This window comes from Plasmodium chabaudi, assembly GCF_900002335.3.
Source record: "Plasmodium chabaudi chabaudi strain AS genome assembly, chromosome: 12".
In the NCBI taxonomy this organism is placed as follows: Eukaryota; Apicomplexa; class Aconoidasida; order Haemosporida; family Plasmodiidae; genus Plasmodium; species Plasmodium chabaudi.
This window is the reverse complement of record NC_030112.2, coordinates 28286-50280: the sequence shown is the minus strand read 5'-3', so window position 1 is coordinate 50280 and position 21995 is coordinate 28286. Positions and strand designations below refer to the sequence as shown.

The following is a 21995-nucleotide window of genomic DNA, read 5'->3' as shown; positions in this document are numbered from 1 at the left end:
AATTATTCGTGTAAAAGCATGGACCTGGTTTTCATTTGTCTTATACAGTTTCATGGAATTATAAATTAAATCTTTTAATCCCTTCATATTGTATCTGATTTTATTATAATATATATAATTTTATTTAATTAGCATAATGTGTAAAAGGAAGGTACCAGTAAAAATAATAACCACAAAATACCGAAACATTTACACAGCGAAAAAAAATATATAAAGATGATGGTTAACATAAATATTAATTTACATATTTTTGAGAATATAAGCATTGACAACATTTTATTTTCTAAGAATATTTTTCAGTTTAATTTTTTTTCTACTTCATTAAATTCTATAATATTCTCTATTATTGGTTTTGCTTTACATTTTATATTAAAAACCAAATAAAATACAAATATTGACAATTAATATAAGATTATAATCGCATCATAATAAATGCCTGATATTTGACAAATAAGCATTCGTCTATTAGGAAAATATATTTATCATTTCTTTTAACATTTTATGCTTAAATGCTTCATGAAAAGGAATGAAAAAATGCATCAAAGTAAGTATTAACGAATATTTGCCATATGTTTTTAAAAAAATTATTATTTTGTCACACTGTTATTATTTATATGAGTGTTATATAGTGATGTATGCCTTTCTCTGCATATCGCTCAGATATAATATGCATACAATATAGTATTGTGTCCATATATTCTATGAAATATTGGATATATTAAATTATGTATAGCATTCTTTTCATATGGATAATAGTATGCATGTAATTGTTTATAAATTTGCATATTATTTATAATATTATTCTATAGTTTCTATTTGAATAATTTTATTGTAGGATTTTTTAATAGCATTTAAAAATGTGTAAAATATTATGATATTTTTCCATAGACCTTTTCATATATTTAAATTCATAGCTAACACATGTATGTATTATTACATTACATCTTTGGTAATTATAAATTTAGTTGATAAGTATTTAATTATACAAATCATTTGATTCTTTGAAAGTATATCTTAAAATTTACTTAACTCAGTTTTTTATATACAAAATTGTTCTTATATTATTATTTTTATAAATATCGTATTATTTTTATTTAAAATGTGTATCATATCGAAAATCATTATTACCCAAATTTTGATTCTTTTAAAAGGGCCACACATTTTAACTTATCAGGTGAATTTTTTATAAATATAAAATTTTTTATTATTTTGGTTATAATTTCTTAATCCTTATAAAATTAAGTATTAAAGTAAATTAATAAATAAAATAATTGATCAACAGGAAGTAGAACATGAAAAAAGAAAATCCAAAATGTGTAAATAAGAAAAAGGTGGTGCAAAAAAAAATAACTTCGTTTTATCATTATGAAAGTGTAAAATATTTTTTTTATAAAGACATAAATGCCTAGCTTTAAATTATTATGTTATAATTCAATAAATTGAAAATAAATTATTATCTTATGAGTATAGTTTTCAAAAATAACAATGTTTACACCAAAAATAGTTCATACACATATTTTAAAAGTGAACATGCTCCGCTAATCCATATATTATGGCCTTATTTTAATTGGAAATATCGTAATTAAGCCTATTTGACTCAGAAAAAAAAAATGGATCTATAATTCAATTTAATAAAAAAACCCATCATTTGGTGATAGACGCAATTACACACTTATTTTATTATAAATCTAACTAAAGTGAAAAATATAACAGTAAAGTTATTTCAAATAATATTATATCCTTATAACAAAAAAAAACATGTATTTTTTAAAATTTAAATAGATACAAAAAATATAAGTATCAAAAATTGAGATGCATTTTTTAGAGCATAGGGCGGTTCAAATTATTTTTGGTAATTAAAAAACACACAAATTTAAAGTATCTAATGTAAAAATTATTTAAAAATAATAATTATTATTATTTTTATTTTACAATTTAGTGTTATAAAATTTAAAAAAATATATATTTTTTATTTTTATAAAAAATTATATAAAATACACTAAAGTGTGTACACATGCTTTTTTATAAACATGTTTTGGGATTATTAATATATTTCATTACATTTGTTATGCATGAAAAGCAAACAATATATTAATGATTAATAAAAAGAATTCATTTAATATTAACATATTTCATAATATTATATTCTTTTATTATTAAATGTGTTAATGCATATTGGCTTAGGATATGCGAATCTAAGTTTTTTGGAAATAATCATGCGAGTTGTCCTAAGACCATTGTAATGTTTTTGGTTATGGAATAGTATCTTATAGTTATTAACCATTAATTTATAGTATATAATTTTATATGTTTGTATTCCGGTTGGAATGATACATAGTTTTATGAATTCTAAATTCTTAACATAGCGCAATATCTATAATGATGTTTAATTTATCAAAATTTAATTATTATTAATTCAGTTTAAATTTATTTGAATAAATTTATTTATATTATATTTCTATGTACATATACTAATTTATGTTTTTTATATAAAAGCAATGAATGCCTTTTAAATTAATATAAAATGATTATTAAACTATAAAATTATATATCTACTCACTATTTGAAAAAAATATTATCTTTATATATGTTTAATATTTAACCATGGGGCCCAAAAAGGGAATTGAATCCGACCGTGGGATTAACAAAATCTTGGCTACAAAATTTTTAGTGTTAAACTTAACTTTCATATGGATATTAGCACATTTTACTAATGTAATATAAAAATCCAAAATAAGACATTTAATATATGTATAGTTGCTTGCTTATTTGTTGTTTCTTTATTTCGATTAGTATTAATAAAAAATAATAATTTTCTTTTACCTTTTTAGGACATCCCTGTTGCATTGCACAATGGTGAAATCGCAATAAAAAATAAATTCGATTTACGAAGGATAAGAATATTAGCATCAAATTTTGGAGATGTGGCACACGATAGTAATAATGGTGATACTATGGTTATGGAAGATTATCAAGATACCCTTGATTCATTCTATAAGTCAAAACCTAAAACTAAAGAACGAATTAATGAACGCAAATTAGACTTTATGAAAAAGATATATCCCAATGCTATTAATGACAATGAAAACTCTGAAAATCAATTTTTAGAACTAAGAAGTAAAGCGCTAGCTCCTGTTGAAAAACGTAATCAAGCGATCCTAGATGTTCATAATAATTTATTGAATTTTAGTAATTATGGATCAAAACTAGAAGAAGTAAAAAGAAATATGGATTCTTTTAGAAATAGTTGTGAAGCAGAACTTTCAGGAATAAAAAATATATTAACGAATTATATGGATAACTGTAAATCACAAATTGAGGAAGTAGGAAGATATATAGCAGAGAAAAACAGTTCTACTAATAATTTATCTGAAGAAAATGAATCTAAACATATTCATGATGATTTACACGCTAATAATGTATATTCACAATATTTTTCTGATGAAAAGAATTCGGCATCAAATTATCGTAATTCAAGTTTAGCGAAGACAGAAAACTCAAAATCTGGTTACGATGGAAATTACGGTGTTTTTGTAGATGAAAATAAAACAGTTTATGAATATATTTACAAAAAAGAAGGAAACGATGATAATGCCCATCATATTAACGAAAGAGGTTCAAGTGATACTAAACCAAAATCTGACTATGCCACAATTTCTAAAAAACAATATCAATACGAATTAAAGGATACAGCAAAGGCTGGATATGGAAATAATATGAATACTCATAAAATAGACAAAAAGCATGAAGCTACTGGAAGTGCTGATAATCATAATGGTTATAAAATAGACAAAAAATACGAAGCTACTGGAAGTACTGATAATCATAATGGTTATAAAATAGACAAAAAATACGAATCTACTGGAAGTGCTGATAATCATAATGGTTATAAAATAGACAAAAAATACGAAGGTACTGGAAGTATTGGTAATCATAATGGTTATAAAATAGACAAAAAATACGAAGCTACTGGAAGTACTGATAATCATAATGGTTATAAAATAGACAAAAAATACGAAGGTACTGGAAGTGCTGATAATCATAATGGTTATAAAATAGACAAAAAATACGAAGGTACTGGAAGTATTGGTAATCATAATGGTTATAAAATAGACAAAAAATACGAAGCTACTGGAAGTACTGATAATCATAATGGTTATAAAATAGACAAAAAATACGAATCTACTGGAAGTGCTGATAATCATAATGGTTATAAAATAGACAAAAAATACGAAGCTACTGGAAGTACTGATAATCATAATGGTTATAAAATAGACAAAAAATACGAATCTACTGGAAGTGCTGATAATCATAATGGTTATAAAATAGACAAAAAATACGAAGCTACTGGAAGTACTGATAATCATAATACTCATAAAATAGACAAAAAACACGACAACCAAGCAAATAATAATCACAATGATGGAATAAAAAATACAGGAAACCAAAACGTTGTAGATTCTAATAATCAACAGTATCCACCAAAAACAACTTATAAAGAAAAAACTACTATAATAATGAATTTTGGGTCACCTAATGATGAATCGCAAGATGATGTAACTCAAATTTCAGAGGGTTATTACACTGATGCGAAAAAACCAAATAATGATAATCATGAAAAACATGAAACTAATGTTACAGGAAATTCAAATGTGAACATTTTAAAGAAAGATGCAGCAGGCCAATCCGTTGCAAGCAATACAACTTCAAATAAACCTACAGTAGAACAACAAGTTTCAAGCCAAAAAACTCCAGCTCAACAAGCTCCAAAACAACAAACTCCAGGACAACAAACTCCAGGACAACAAGCTCCAAAACAACAAACTCCAGGACAACAAACTCCAGGACAACAACCTCCAAAACAACAAACTCCAGGACAACAAGTTCTAAAACAACAAGCTCCAGGACAACAAGTTCTAAAACAACAAGCTCCAGGACAACAAACTCCAAAACAACAAACTCCAGGACAACAAACTCCAGGACAACAAACTCCAGGACAACAAACTCCAGGACAACAAACTCCAGGACAACAAACTCCAGGACAACAAGCTCCAAAACAAGCTCTAAGAAAACATGTTCCAAAACAACAAGTTCCAACTCAACAAGCTCCAGCCCAAAAAGCTCCAGGACAGCAAGCTCTAAGAAAACAAGTTCCTGGTCAACAAACTACAGACCAAAAACCTACAGACCAAAAACCTACAGACCAAAAACCTGCAGACCAAAAACCTACAGACCAAAAACCTACAGACCAAAAACCTGCAGACCAAAAACCTGCAGACCAAAAACCTACAGACCAAAAACCTACAGACCAAAAACCTGCAGACCAAAAACCTACAGACCAAAAACCTACAGACCAAAAACCTACAGACCAAAAACCTACAGACCAAAAACCTACAGACCAAAAACCTACAGACCAAAAACCTGCAGACCAAAAACCTACAGACCAAAAACCTGCTGACCAAAAACCTACAGACCAAAAACCTGCAGACCAAAAACCTGCAGACCAAAAACCTGCAGACCAAAAACCTGCAGACCAAAAACCTGCAGACCAAAAACCTGCAGACCAAAAACCTACTGGCCAAAAAGATAAAGACCAGAAAAAGAACGAAAAAAAAGAAAAAGACCAGAAAAAGAACGAAAAAAAAGAAAAAGAGAAACAAGAGAAAGAAAGAAAAGAGAGAGAAAAACAAGAAAAAAAAGAAAAAGAGAAACAAGAGAAAGAAAGAAAAGAGAGAGAAAAACAAGAAAAAAAAGAAAAAGAGAAACAAGAGAAAGAAAGAAAAGAGAGAGAAAAAAAAGAAAAAAAAGAAAGAGAAAAACAAGAGAAAGAAAGAAAAGAGAGAGAAAAAAAAGCAAAAAAAAATGCAGGGAAACAAGCTCCACGCGTTACTGTTCCAGATAGACAAGTTGCACAACGAGCTCCACGCGTTACTGTTCCGGAGAGACCAGTTGCACAACGAGTTGAACACAATAAATCCAATTAAAGATGCTGCAGATAAAAAAAAATAAATGAAAATAATCCTATCATAATAAAACAATATAATAATAAGTTCTAAAATGATTTAATTGGATAATAGACATAGAAAATAATAATGTAAGGCACATATTAAAAAACACAATTTTTAAACGAAAAATCTTATTTGTCTATTCTTTAAAACATGGAAGATTATTATTCATAAAAATAATACTATAGCATAAGAAATCTATAATTTATGAGTTTTTAGTATTACTTTTTAAATCAAGTTATTAATAATAATTTTATATTACATTAATAATTTTTCGGTAATTTACAAATGTTTTATTGGATTAATTCTAATAAAATGGTTTGTATGTAAAGCTATGTAATAATTAGGCATATATATTTTTTTTAATTATTATAATTTAGAATGTAATATAACGATTTAATATTACACTTATAAATGTATGACAATGCTAATCGTTTTTCATATGTTTTAAAGACAATTATGTATTCATGCATGTATTTGTTTATGTTTTTTGTTTTCTGTTTCTACTTCATTATAAACATTTTTAATGCTATAAAATAGCTTTTAATTAGTAAAAAATAGTTTCTGGCATAAGAAAAATTTTACTTAAAAGTTTGTAATTAGGGTTCAAAAAAAGGTGAATTTTACTATGTATTAATATGGCTGGTCTATATAATATTATTAAATAATATTATATATAAGTAAAAGGCTCTTTAAATATATATATACTAAAAACTATAATGAAAAAAAATATATATTAAAATCCCTTTCTTTAACTTCTAGATGGAGCATAAACTGGTGCATGAAATGGATAATTAGAATTAATATGAAGAAATCGTATAAGGAATAGATAATTGTGAAATATAGTATTCATATTATGTTTCCTCTTTAAATTTAAACAACAAATAACATATATAATTAAAATCTAATATCGATATTTTTTATTAATCATATGTAAGAACTATTAACAGAAATGTTAATCATTATATTTGTGACTCTACTAAATTGTGTATATTAATAACAAAATGCATTGTATTATATACGAACGTATTTAAAACCTCATTATGATACTATTATTTTTTAAATTTCTATTAAAATGTTTATTTATATTAATAGATACAGTTTATACGTTTTTATTGATTTCCTTTCCAGGATTCAGGGTTTAGTGTTGCGTTTTGGGGAACACATATTTTGTGTCAGGGTTCTGTATTATGGAATATATCTTTTAGGATATATTCTATTAATTTTTTATAATTTGATAATATTTATTGATCTGTAAATGTTTATCAGATATATTTGCCATTTCCGTATGTTAATCTCGATATGAAGTCTAAATGTGCAGCTTAAAAAAGGGAATAGTCATTAATATGGAAAGGGTTGTATAATATATGCAATTTCGTGTTAATATAGATTTAATATGGCTAAAATAAAATGTCTATACTGAATATATTAGTATATATATTTACTATATAATAATTGTCTATTCTATAAAACTTGGTGATCAAGGGAGGTATATTGAATTATGCATAACGCAATATGTTTCTTTATTTGATGAAACGTTTTATTTAGTAAAAATTATTATTTGTATCATATTTATTTTCATTCAAATCATATTTTGATAACCAACGGTATAATAATTTTATATATCAGGGTATAAATTATAATAAAATTCATTTGAAATATTTGTCTATATTATAATATAATATGTATACTAATTGTCACGAAAGATATTTCAGACACCAAGAAAAACTGTGAGCATGCAATAATTTTATAGACAAATATAATAATACTGAAATCAATCCATATAGTTAAGTGCTAATTATTATATCAAGCCGTTATAATAATTTAAAAACGAATTATTTTAACAATAATGATGAATGCAAAATATTCCATAATTTTTACTGGAAAAAACATCCAAATTTTTTCACCAGGATTGGGATCACTATTATCAAGCTCATTGATAAAGAATATACTAATTTAAATTTCATTTATTGTAATACAAATTCGTTTAGGAATTGCATATAAGTTAAATAATAAGGAGATTATAAAATACATTTTTAACATTTTCATGTTAACATTTATTATTTGGATTCTGTAATAGTTTTCAAAGACGAAATTTAAGAACAAAAATAAAAATATTAAAGAGGAAATAGGTCATTAATATATTAATTTGAGGCTGATGGTTGGCATACTTATGATATTTATATGTTTGAAAACAACAAATTTTAAATATAAATATGAGTTATATGGGAGTAGTTAAAATAAAGAAAATCAAATGAATACAAACCATAGATGTTTATTACATCTTTGCGACAAATATTAACATAGAAGACGATCATACAGAAAAATGATTGATGAATTAGCACTCATATTTGATTTGTTCATAAAATTATATACAAATAGGTATATCCTTATATCAAAATGCATAAACAATTTATATAAAAAAGAACATTGTTAAAAATACAAAAAATTGTTTTGTTGTAGTAATTTAAAATATAAATAAACTATGAAAAAAAAATGGTTAGATTAATATATCCATTAAAGCCACTAAATATTAGCAGGACGTGCTTTGGACCAATCTGTGTATTTCTCATAAATGTAATATTTTAAGTCGGCAATAGCTCCCAATCTGTTTAATCTTCTTGCTAAAGTATTCTGTTTGGTGGCTGAGGAATAATTATCATGAAACTATAAAAAAAACGCAAAAATGTATAAATATATAAAAAAAATTATTTCAATTTATTGGGAATGAGTAGCATATATTATAAATGTGCACATTATAGAAATATTGTATAAATGGTAAAATTGGTATAACGAAATAAAAAAATCAAAATAAAATAAATGATGAAATAAAATTATTATGTTATAAAATTTTCTATATTGCTTACAGCGTCAATATGAATAATTTCAACATATTCTTTATTTTTTGTAATGATATATCCGGATAAATCAACAAACACGTTATTTAATTTTCCCGTTATAACATCCTCATCATGGTCAATCTCAAATCTGAACGAATTCGCACTTTTTATGAGAAGATTTTCATTTTTTTTTTTATTTCTGTTGTGATCAATTATATTTGCTGAAGCCTTTACAATCATAGTTGTATTATTGGATACCTACAAAATGAGCAAAAATATATTTTATAAATTATAGTCCAATATTATGAAAAATATGACCTATAGAGGGATAAAATAAAACAAAAATGTCCTTACTTTATATTTTGAGGCAAAAGCATATAAATAATCATGACACCCCATAACACCATTTTTGTAACGTTGGTATATCATTAATAAATTTGGATTGTATGCACAGCCAACGTTTCCTAAAAAAAGTTATAATTTTTCACCATGTAAATTAAAATATTATGAAAATTAACAAAATGTCAAATAAAAATAATATATAGTATTTATAATAAAACAAGGAATACACATAGTGATAATCCCATATTCAATTAATTAATTAATTAATTATTATATACCGCTAACAAAGTTATCGTTGTATTCCTTTTCACCATTGGGGTCCCATAAAGTCGTTACTATCTCATTATACTAAATACATGAAAAAAAATGTATATTATAATTATTTTAACGTAATTTTATAATTTAAAAAATTATGTTCGTTAATTCATACCGTATAGGGACAGTGAATTTTAGTATGAATTTTTCCAACGTATTTATCATCATATTTCATAAAATATATACTTGTGTTGTCATCGTATGTACCATGTATTTTGAAATCGGATGTATTTTCAACAAATTGAAGAAACAATGTTCGAGCTTCGTTCATAATTTCTTCCGCATGACTTTCGTCTCCGGGATTTGGGAGATAACGATGCTTATTTTTCTCATATATTATATTTGGATCATAAATAACAGGATTTTTGCTATTTTAAAATTGTAAAAAAAATAATAAATGTATTTATAAGATGATTTTTGACTTTTAAAACATCATGCATTATATATTTGCACAGATATGCATTAGTATTATCATAATGGCGCATATGGCGTATAGACATATTGTGTATATTGTTTATTTTCTTACAGGGAATTAGATAACATAGTTTCGCGTGAAGTAGCCTCGCTTCCAAGAGCCTTATTGCTAGCATATGTGAATAAGGTTAAAAGAGAAAAAACGGTTTTCATATATATTTTATTCATTTTTGAATTTGACAAATAAAAAGTAAAAAATATATTAGTATTTTTTAAAAATAGTATAAATGTAATTAAAATCGAATAAAAGGATTTTTGAGAATGTTATAAAAATTAATATTTATTTTAAACAAATTATTATTCAAAGATAAGTTTTGTATAATTAATTAATTTATATGATTTATAAATGCATGTATATTTTTTATTTAAATAATTTTATTCTAAAACAATGACAAATATATAATTTGAGAAATATTATATTTTTAATCTGCATAACATCATAATGTCCAAAAATAATAAATTTTAATTAAATTATAATAATATATTTAATATATCGTATTATATAATACACTTTTTTATTTTATAGTTCATTAATTAAAACTGAAATATATATGTGGTTATGCATGTGATTGCTATATTTAAATCGATATTTGCGCATATGCCGAAAATTATTTATTATCCTTCTTATATCGTTTTTACTTAATAACAATTTGATAATTTAAAATATATATTAAAAATTATAAGAACATAATTTAAAAAATATATAAATTTTAATACAACACTTGATAAATATTATTTGAATATAATTATTGGTGGAATGCATTAAGTGAATGAACGATTGCGGTAGGAATTATACTATATTAATAATTAAAATATAATTATGTTGCTTATTTTTAATTTAGTATATGATTTTTATATTTTTAAATTCCAAAAGAATTTGACTTAATTCAAAAATTACAACATGTTGCAATTCGTGGTATTTATAATGCAATGATGCAATAACAATATTTTCAACCTATGATAAAATAGTTTAATAAAATTTACATTATGGGAACTCATATTTTATATTATTTTTTTTATCATTATTAATTAAAATTTTACTAGATTAAATTTTATAATATGATTCCTAAGGCGATAAAAATTGTAATGTTAGTAGTATTGATACATATTTTTTGCAAATTGATGAAAATTATAAGATTATATTTGTATGTAGCAAAATAAATAGTATATATAATATAAAATAAAAATATATATATGCAAAAAAATAATGAAGCATAAAGTTTGTAAAATCAATCATGGAATTTTTATACAAAAAATATTTTTATAGTTTTTAATTATAATATTCTTGATACCGAGGTGCCCATGATTTATGGGTCAGGATTATGTATTATGGGTTATTGTTCGTTCATTGAGTCGTCGTTTTGAGTTAGGGTTCGGGATATATTGTAATTTAGCTTTTCATAATTTGATAATATTTTGGACCTGTAAATGTTTATCAGATATATTTACCATTTCCGTAGTTAATCTCGATATGAAGTCTAAATATGCAGCTTAAAAAAGGGAATAGCCATTAATATGAAAGGGGTTGCATAACATATTTTCATAAGCCATAATAATTCTGCATAATTCTTCATTATGCTAAATGTGGCAATATTATAACTTCACATTTTATTGCCATTTTTTGACTAACTATATATAAGAACCCTTATTATTTATTATATAAGACTTTATTAACCCAGAGCCATATTGAATCATGAATAATACAATATGTTTCATTATTTGATGAAACATTTTATTTAGTGAAACTTATTATTTGTATCATATTTTGATAACCGAACAGTATAATAATTTTATATATCAGGGTATAATTATAATAAAATTCATTTGAAATATTTGTCTACATTATAATATACCTTCAGGTTAATGGATATATTTTTAATATTAATTAAGCATAATACTAATATATAATAGGTAATTATAAATATAGATGTATAAAATATCGATCGATATTCGGCAATACAACGTTATCTATAAAAGCTATTTTATGCATCTAGCATTTTTAATCATACAATAAAAATTGAACTATATATACAATATTTTTTTAATTTTATAGTTTTGAGGTATAAATAAATTATGTTTTTAAATAGTTAAAAGAAAAAATATAAGCATATTAACAAAATATATATCACATTTTGTTCGAATAATTATAAATAATATGATAGATCAAACTAGAGTTGTTATTATACACCTATACATATAATATAGTAAAATGTTTTACAAATAACTAATATTGAAATATTGTTTTATTTTGGAAATTTCATATAATTAAATACTAATATTAATTTTATCGAGAATTCAAATAATAATAAATTTTATTTGAACTAATAATATTTATATTAGATAATTATATATATGCAAACTTATGCAGGCCTATCCTATACCATTTATTAATTTATTTTTTTTGTTAATTTTTGTGTCTATAAAAGAAAAGGATACACTATAAAATGATAAATTTAATTATTTTTTATTTTATGGTTAAAAATATGTGGTTTCGCATTTAAAACTTAATATAAGTAATTTAATTTATATAGACACTTAAAAAGTGCATTTTTGTGTAATATTATAATATAAATATATGTATTTAATCATCTATATAAAACAATGCTGTATAATTGATTCATTTTATTTCGAATTATAATTTCCTTTTCTATAATTCTAAAAGTATATTAGTTTATAAAATTATTTAGCAACGAAAAAATCATACATCTCTTGGCATTTTATATCAGTATTCATTATTTGGAAATTGAAAGCATTTTCAATATCAAAATTTAGGAGAAAAAAATTAAAAAAGAGGAAATGAATCATTAATAAATTATTCTGAGTATGATGATTGGTGTATTTAAGACATTCATATATTTGGAAATACCTAATTTTTAATATGAATTTTGAGTTTTATAAGAAAAATGAGCATAATAGAAACAATAAATAAATGCCAATTTATAGATATTTAATATAAAAAGAGTAATAAACATCAAATAAAAGGGATATCAATAATAAGAATAACTATATTTGTAGCATTCACAAAATTAATACATATAGATGCATTATAATATTAAAAGACATAAACAAACAATATACAAAGAAAACATTCTTAAAACAAAAAAACACTTTATTATGGTAATTTAAAGCGCCCATTGTGCGTAGAAATAAATCGTTTTATTAACATAAATCTTCTAATATTACGATGCTGAAAAATATATATGAAATATATCTTCATTTATGAGGGAGAAAATAATCTAAAGCTTTTCTAATAATGCACTTTTGATAAATGGAAGCATTTCCATGCATCTAAGTAAAAAAAACATAAATGGGTAAATATATAAAATGTTTAAATTTTTTGTAAAATATAGTATATATTATATGTACATTTATTTAAAACAGTATTTTTTAACAATTGTTGAAATAAGTTATTAAAATTTGTATATCGCTTACAGATTCAACATAGGTGATATCAACGCGCATATTTTTTTTTTCAATAAGGTATCCAGCTATGTTAACAAACACTTTCTTTAATTTTCCTTTTCTAATATCCTCTTCAGAATCAATTTCAGCTGTGAATAAATTTGCGCTTTCTACGATTGTGTTTTTATATTCTTTATTGGAAGGGTTGTGATCATTTATATTTCCAGAAATCATGACAATTATAGTTTCATCTTCTGATATCTACAAAATTAATAAGCGTATTTGAGTAAATTACGTATAATAATATGAGAAATACGATTTATAACGAAACAGAAGGAAAGGTTTACTTACTTGAGCTATTTTGACTAAAGCATAAAAATATTTCTGACGGCCTTTAGAATCTTTTTCGTAACGTTGTTGTATCATTACTAAATTTGGATTGTAGACACGGACAACTTTTAAAAAAAATAATTTTTCATTATGTAAAATAAAATATTATAAATTTGAAGACATGAAAAACAATAAATAGTATTACATAACAATGGCAATAATAAATCACGAAAGATCGAATAAATAGTAACAATAATAAGTTTATTTGACTAATTGTTCATGTTTTATATACTTTTAACATATCCATTATTGTAAAAATTGGGACGATCGGGATCCCATAACCTGTTTATTACTCCATTATACTAATAGAAATAAAGGAAAATATGTATATAAATTATAATCATTTGTTAATTTTAATTTGGTTTATAACTTTAATATTGTTCTTTAATTGATACCATGCCGGAACTATAAATTTTAAAATGATTTTTTTCAATATAGGTATTGTTTCCATGCTTTTTTTTATAATAAAGTGTATTATTATTAGGATATTTTACACATAATTCATAACCATCTATACTTGTAGCGTGGTATTTTAAATGTGTTATAGCTTCGTTCATAAGCTCATCCGCATTTTTGGTTTCTTCTGGATTGATGCATAATAGGTGCGTGTTTTTCACGTATATTTCTTCTGAGTTATCACTAATAAAAATGAACAAATTATTAATGAGTACAAAAATAAAGTTATTGTATTTATATTATAGCATTGTTGTACATGTGTATATTTAATATTTTCATAATGAAATGTGTAATATGTATATATTGTTGTATTTTCTTACGCAGGATAATGACATGTTAATTTGGGCGATGTATCTTTTCCTGGAGCAAGCTCAGATGCAAGAGTTTTATTATTCACATATACGAAAATGCTTAAAAGAAAAAAGACATTTTTAATATAAAATTTATTCATTTTTGAACTATACACACAAAATATTAAAATATATATTAGGATTTTTTAATTCAAAATTAACAACTCGAAACTATGGACAAGTATAATTAAAATTTAAGCAAATAATTTTCTCCAATAAACTATAAAAAGATACAAATTATTATTTAAACGAAAAAAATTTATGATTTTATCAAATTTATAAGTTTAATATATTTTTTATTCAAATAATTCAATCACAAAACGACGTCAATAATAGAAGTTTTCATAAATAATGAATATCAAAAATAGTATGATTCATAGTTTCATTAATATTATAATATATAAAAGCAAATAATGTTAATTATATCATATAAATTATATTTTTAATATATAGCATTATGAATACACAGGTTTTATATTTTTATAATGAATTAAACTCAACTTAGAATTTATAAAACATCCCATTACGTATGGAATTGCATATATACTTATATATGTATAATAGAAAAAACTATGCTGTTTTTACCTAATATAAAATCAATCGCTTTAAATAAAATATAAAGTAAGAAAATAATATAAAAAAATATATTTTTTATTATAATATTAATAACAAGCAATTTTAACATAATTATATATACTTACATTAATAAATAAACGACCATAGTAATGTAAATATTATATTAATAATTATATAAAAATAATTGAATTGCTATTTTTTTCATTTGTTTTACAAAATTTCTTTGATAATACATAGTTTTTAATAGAAATAATGTATATTATATTTTTAAATATTAAAATAATTAATTTAATATGAAAAATGCAGTTAATTTTATATATTACTAATACTATTATAATAACAATATTTTTACCTCATCATAATAATAGTATGATAAAATTTATATTATGTGAATCACATCTTCTATGATTTTTTGGTAACTTTTAATACAAATTTTACTAAATAATATTTTTCTAGAAAATTTCTTAATTTTATAAAAATTATTTTTGGTAGCAATATCAATAACCATGTTTTTTTATAAATTAATACAAATTATAAATTTCCTTTTAATAATAAAACAAAGTATATATAAAATTAAAAAAATACAAATAAGTAAAATATTAAAATAAAATAATGAAGCATAAAGTTGTAAAGTCAATAAATAAATATATATAATTAATTTATTTTCTAATTATAATATTCTTGATACCGAGGTATTCATGCTTTATGGGTCAAGGTTATGTATTGTGGGTTATTGTTTCGTTCACTGAATCGTCGTTTTGAGTTAGGGTTCGGGATATATTGTAATTTTGCTTTTCATAATTTGATAATATTTTGGGTCTGTAAATGCTGATCAAAAATATCTGACATGTCCGTATGCTTAATCTCGAGACAATGTCTAAATATGTAACAAAATATGGGGCATAGCCATTAATATGAAAGGGGTTGCATACCATATTTTCATAAGTCATAATAATTCTGCATAATTCTTCATTATGCTAAATGTGGCAATATTATAACTTCACATTTTACATTTTATTGCTAATTGTTGGCTAACTATATATAAGACCCCTTGCTATTTATTATATAAGACTTGCTAACCCATAGTTATATTGAATTATACATATAATATATAATGCATTTTTTATTTTATGTAGCATTTTATTTAGCAAAACATATTATTTCTGTCATTATTTTTATTTAAATTACAAAATTCCAACCAAACTAAATAATAATCTTATATGTGAAGCTATAGTATATAATTAGATTCATTTGGAACAATAATCTACATTATAATATACTTTCAGGTTAATGCATGCTTTAATATTAATTAAACATATTAAAATATATAATATATAATCATATTATAGATTCACAAATATCGTTCGCGATTCGACAATACAACGATATCTATAAAAGGCATTTTATGTATCTAACATTTTTAATAATACAATAAAAATGGAACTGTATATACAATATTTTTTTAAATTTTTATAGTAATTATAAATAACACGGTAGATAGAATATAGTTATTATTATATGTCTAAGCATATGATCTTATAAAATATTTTACCAATAACTAATATTGAAAAATTGTTTTATTATGAAAACTTCATATAATTAAATATTGACATTAATTTGATCGATAAGGCAAATAATAATGAATTCACTTGGAGCTAATAATATTTTTATTAGGTCACTATATATGTGCAAAATATAAATATACAATTTAAATATATTGCTATTTCAAAATAATATATGTGTTCTAAAATGTTATACTTTAAAACAATGGAACAAGGAAAATTACAAATTGGTTTAAAGTATTCCTCTTGAGTGCATTAATTTATTTATATTTTAAATGTTAAAAATAATTTTGTTATATTTAATATAATGGCTTAAGTGAACAAAAAATATTCACGAGCAAACTACACATTTTATGTATTTAGAACAAACTTTTATATATATTTTTTATGCATTTAAAATAAATTATATTATTTATTTATTGCTATTATTTATATTAATGTAAAAATAGAACATTAAATTTTGTTAACTTATAATTGCAGGATTATAAATTTATGGATGCTTCAAAATAGGAGCAACATATAATTTTATTATAATATGCTTTCATACATATGAGATAAATTGTTTATATAAATTGAAATTAATTAAATTGTAATATTAAATAGTAGCATTATAGCTTTATAACAATAATAGATAAAAAGGAAACTAAAAAATAATAAAAAATATATATTATTTAAAGCGTTTGCTTCGGAAAAGACTTTTTATTAATAAGAAAATGAATAAAAGGATATTTAGTTATGTTTGTGTCGTCTTGTATGCCCTTTTGGTTGTATCAATACATTGCTCTGAACAGAAAGTAAGTTTCCAAAACAAAATATAAACTAATATATTGAAAAATATATACTGGTGATTATTTTCATTGTGTGGCGAATATATCAACGCATATATATATTAATATGATTATACCCTTTTATAATCAATTTAAGGCATCTGATGTAAGAAATAAAAGTGTTCGGAGTACCAAAGAAATAAGTGGATGTGACGAACAGAATGGCATAGAATCTAAAAGAGAACTCCAATTAAATAATAACAATAATTGCGATATTAAATATGATGAAGATGATGAAGGTGATATAGATGATAAAGATTATAAAGATGAAGCATATGGTCATGAATATGTCAATGAAGATGATATATATAATCGTAAATATGTTAATAATGATGTAGATGACAGAGGACTTAATTATTTAAATACATTTCAAAAAAATAAAAAAATAAAAATAAAAAAAACAACTTCATATAGTAAAGAACTCTTAACACATCCACATAATCAAATAATTGAAGCATCTTCAAATAACGATGATTTAGCTTATAAGGCAGCATTGGAAAAGATGAATTCTCTGGATGACTATATTGCAAAAAATCTAGCTGTTTTAAGGTTTTCGTCACTTTTTAGACAAACATCAAAAATAGAACTTTCAAATGATAAAGAATATCCTCCTAATGCAACATTTTCGGTGAGAAATATGTTGCATGAATTCGATGAAAAATATCAAAAACCTTTAATACGTTTATTATTTATAATAACAGATATAGACAAATGTCCCCAAAATTCAGAAACAAATGAATAATCTTCATATAATAATTATATTCAAATGATATCGAACTAAAAACCGAACAAAAGACCGATTTTTAATTATCGCTTAAACTAAAATGTTTGGCATGTGATACTTCTTGACGAATGAATTATCTGTATTTCTACATATACGAGTTCATATTTTTAATTTATAATTTGTTATGTAATTATTAAAATAAATATAATATATTTTGATTATACATTTGAATAAAACGCTAATATATATATTTATATGAATGTTTTTGTTATTTATAGTATCTATTTGTGAAAGAATCTCCAAAAATTAATTAATAATTGAAATAAGATTGATGCATTTGCTATAATCATAGTATTTATTATTTGTATGTGTATAATTTTATATTATATACATATGTTTTATTTTATATGCGTATTTATAAAATACATAATTGATCATTTTTAATATATATTATGTCTTACAATTTTTGTAAAATAACCAATGTTCAAGTATTCATGGTTCTATATTTAAAAGTCCATATAAATATATAGCAATAATAAATAAGTAAATCAGTTGTTTTTATAAATTATTATGTTCAATAAATAAATAAAATATGTATTTTTATGTAATAGTTGAACATAACATTATCATTTGTTATTTTCATGGATTATTAGTACCTGGTTATTGATTTTTCCAAACTTTTATGAATAACAGTAGCTAATAATATATAAAACCTTTTAATAAAAATAATTTTTTTATATAATGAATCATTTATTATTGTAAAAATGCTCTATTTTGTTAAAATGTAAAGAATAACCTCATATAGCCTATATGCTACATACAATTGTTTTCTATATATATTTGTTTTATTGAATGAATAACAAATTAATGGCATATAATAATGTATCGTAAAGGTATCAAGGATATATATTTGTTAAAGACATAATTTGGTATATGTGGTTTTGTATCTAAATAACCGAATGATTGAAGAAAACGTTAATAACTAAATTCATGTTAGATGTCTTTTTATCATTCCATATTATCATGTATTAAAATATCAGTGTTTACTGAATCGACTTTAACTTAAAATAGTATTATTTTATCATCGAATTAATAAAATATAGAATTCCTAATGAAAATGATTTGTTTTACAAGAACAGTTAAAATCACAAAAATAGTAAAAGACAAAACAACTTATCGATTTTGAGTACACAAAGTGAATTATCATAATAATATAAAAATATGGCATAAATAAATATTTTCATAAATTATAATACAAATGTTTGTAATATTCACAAAATTAATACATATAGATGCATCCTAATATTAAACGACATAAACAAATTATATGCATAAATCATTATTATAATGAAAGCAAATCGTATTATTAACGCAAATCTTCTAATATTATGGTTCTTAAAAATATATATGAAATTTATGTTTATATATTAAGGAAAAAATAATTTAAAGCTTTTCTATTAATGGATTTTTGTTAAATGGAAGAATGTCCTTCGATCTAAGAAAAAAAATATAAATTGATAAATATGTAAAACGTTAAAAATTTTCAAAATATAGCATATATTATAAATATGTATATTTATTTAAAACAGTATTTTTTTTAACAATTGTGAAATAAATTGTTATATTATTAAAATTGGTATATCGCTTACCGATTCGATATAGGTGATTTCAAGATCATCGCCTTTTTTTTCAATGAGGTATCCAGCTAAGTTCACATATATTTTTTTACATTCTTTACATAGAATATAATATTCAGGATATACGTAACCATGGAATAAATCTGCTTTTTTTACTATTGGATTTTTAGGTTCTTTGCTGGAAGGGTTCGCATCAAATATATCTACTGAAGTCATGGCAATTATAGCTTTGTCTTTTGATATCTACACAATTAATAAAAATATATTGCATAAATTATTGTAAATAATATGAGAAATATGATTTATTACGAAACAGAAAAGAAAAGGTTTCCTTACTTGAGCTTTTTTGACTAAAGCATAAAAATATTTATGATAGTATTTAGAATCTTGTTCGCAAAATTGACGTATCAATACTAAATTTGGATTGTACTCATGGATAACTATTCAAAAAAAATAATTTGACATTATGTAAAATAAAATATTATGAATTTGAAGATATTAAAAGCAATAAATAGTATCATATAATAATGGAAACAATAAATCACGTAATATCGAATAAATAGTAACAATAATATGTTAATTTGACTAATTGCTTATGTTTTGCATACTTTCCACATTGCCTTTATTGAAAAAATTGGGGCTTTTGGGATCCCATATCCTGTTTACTATGCCATCATACTAATGGAAACAAAGAGAAATATATGTATATAAATTATAATAATTTTTAAATTTTAATTTGGTTTATAACTTAATATTGTTCGTTAATTGATACCTGATTGGCAGAATAAATATTTAAATTAACTTTTAGAATATCTGTCTGGTCGTTAAATTTTTTTACATAATAAGATATACTATCATTTGGATTTTGTAGATATACTTCATAACCATTTTTGTTTGTAGCATGGTATTCTAAATGTTTTACAGCTTCGTCCATAATTTCGATCTCTGATATATAATCGTGATAACTACTCGATTGGTGGCTATTTTTTTCATGTATTTTTCCTGAACTGTCATTGATAAAAATTAAAATATTTTTAATGTTTACAAAAATAAAGTTGTATTATATTATAACATTGTTTTACAGGTGTATATTTATTATTTTCATAATGAAACATGTAATATGTATATATTGCTGCATTTTCTTACGTAGGATAACGAGTTCTTAAGTTTGTAGGTTGCCTTGGATCATACTCAGCTGCAAGGGCTTCATTATTCGCATATGCGAAAATGCTTAAAAGAAATAAAGATATTTGAATATAAAATTTATTCATTTTGAACTTTACAAACAAAATATTAAAATCTATATTAGTATGTTTTTTAATTAAAAATTAACAGGTCGAAAAATAGAATAAATAATTTTCTCCAATAAAGTATAAAAAACTAATATTTATTTAAAAAATGTAATAATTTTAAAATTTTATTTATTTTTTTATTTAGTTGTTATTTAGTTGTTTATTTATTTTTTTATGTCATCCAGTTATCCGATTTTTAAATATAATTATTTTTTAAAATATTATTAAATGCTAATAATACATATATAATATAAAATTTAGTGGCGTGTTTGTATTCTCTACATTATTAATTTTGTTGGATATTTAAATGTTAACTATTTAGTGATCATGGCAATTTCATTTTGTTTTAAAATATAATACATTCCAACCATAAATCTTATATTTTGATGGCAAATAAGTAAAAGTATGCAAAAAATTTCTATTAATACAAATTAAAATTTTAACAACAATATAAAATAATGAAATAAAAAAAAAAAGTTAATTTTTTTTGGAAAAGAAATAATTTTTTATAGTATAATTTTTTATTAATATATGTTTTTTTTGACATTATAAAAAATTCTTTCACAAATCTGTATTTTGTTATAAATAACATCGATTTGTCGAATTTCGATTTATATTTTGTGTATCTGCAATTTATAATCGTATATTAAATTATATACATATTTATTTCATTAATATTATAAATATGTGTATTCATCTGTCCATATTATAGCATAGACAATTACTCAAAATGAATTTGATTATGACTTCATATATAAATTTTTTATTACTGTTTTATCGGGGAAATTAGAATTTAATTAAAA

The 21995-nt window shown here is 22.6% G+C and overlaps 5 protein-coding genes across 5 annotated transcripts; 2 read left to right on the top strand and 3 right to left on the bottom strand.

Moving 5' to 3' along the window:
* Nucleotides 1-2604: 2604 nt before the first annotated feature.
* On the top strand, nucleotides 2605-5984 carry PCHAS_1201300 (Plasmodium exported protein, unknown function; the record flags this gene model as incomplete). The annotated part of the gene is made up of 2 exons (XM_016798776.1): nucleotides 2605-2715; nucleotides 2832-5984. 2 exons carry the CDS (start codon nucleotides 2605-2607, stop codon nucleotides 5982-5984), a joined length of 3264 nt encoding a protein of 1087 aa, XP_016654146.1.
* Nucleotides 5985-8531: 2547 nt separating this feature from the next.
* On the bottom strand, nucleotides 8532-10144 carry PCHAS_1201200 (fam-a protein; the record flags this gene model as incomplete). Its single annotated transcript, XM_016798775.1, has 6 exons — nucleotides 8532-8672; nucleotides 8873-9103; nucleotides 9200-9309; nucleotides 9466-9535; nucleotides 9618-9870; nucleotides 10029-10144. The coding sequence occupies 6 exons, from the start codon at nucleotides 10142-10144 to the stop codon at nucleotides 8532-8534; spliced, it is 921 nt and encodes a 306-aa protein (XP_016654145.1).
* A 3045-nt stretch (nucleotides 10145-13189) lies between these two features.
* On the bottom strand, nucleotides 13190-14675 carry PCHAS_1201100 (fam-a protein; the record flags this gene model as incomplete). The annotated part of the gene is made up of 6 exons (XM_016798774.1): nucleotides 13190-13264; nucleotides 13409-13639; nucleotides 13730-13833; nucleotides 14001-14070; nucleotides 14164-14407; nucleotides 14545-14675. The coding sequence occupies 6 exons, from the start codon at nucleotides 14673-14675 to the stop codon at nucleotides 13190-13192; spliced, it is 855 nt and encodes a 284-aa protein (XP_016654144.1).
* A 2750-nt stretch (nucleotides 14676-17425) lies between these two features.
* PCHAS_1201000 (fam-c protein) lies at nucleotides 17426-18281 on the top strand (the record flags this gene model as incomplete). The annotated part of the gene is made up of 2 exons (XM_732432.2): nucleotides 17426-17506; nucleotides 17637-18281. 2 exons carry the CDS (start codon nucleotides 17426-17428, stop codon nucleotides 18279-18281), a joined length of 726 nt encoding a protein of 241 aa, XP_737525.2.
* Nucleotides 18282-19734: 1453 nt separating this feature from the next.
* Nucleotides 19735-21171, bottom strand: PCHAS_1200900 (fam-a protein; the record flags this gene model as incomplete). Its single annotated transcript, XM_016798773.1, has 6 exons — nucleotides 19735-19758; nucleotides 19913-20143; nucleotides 20237-20340; nucleotides 20509-20578; nucleotides 20673-20907; nucleotides 21047-21171. 6 exons carry the CDS (start codon nucleotides 21169-21171, stop codon nucleotides 19735-19737), a joined length of 789 nt encoding a protein of 262 aa, XP_016654143.1.
* Between the last annotated feature and the right edge of the window lie 824 nt (nucleotides 21172-21995).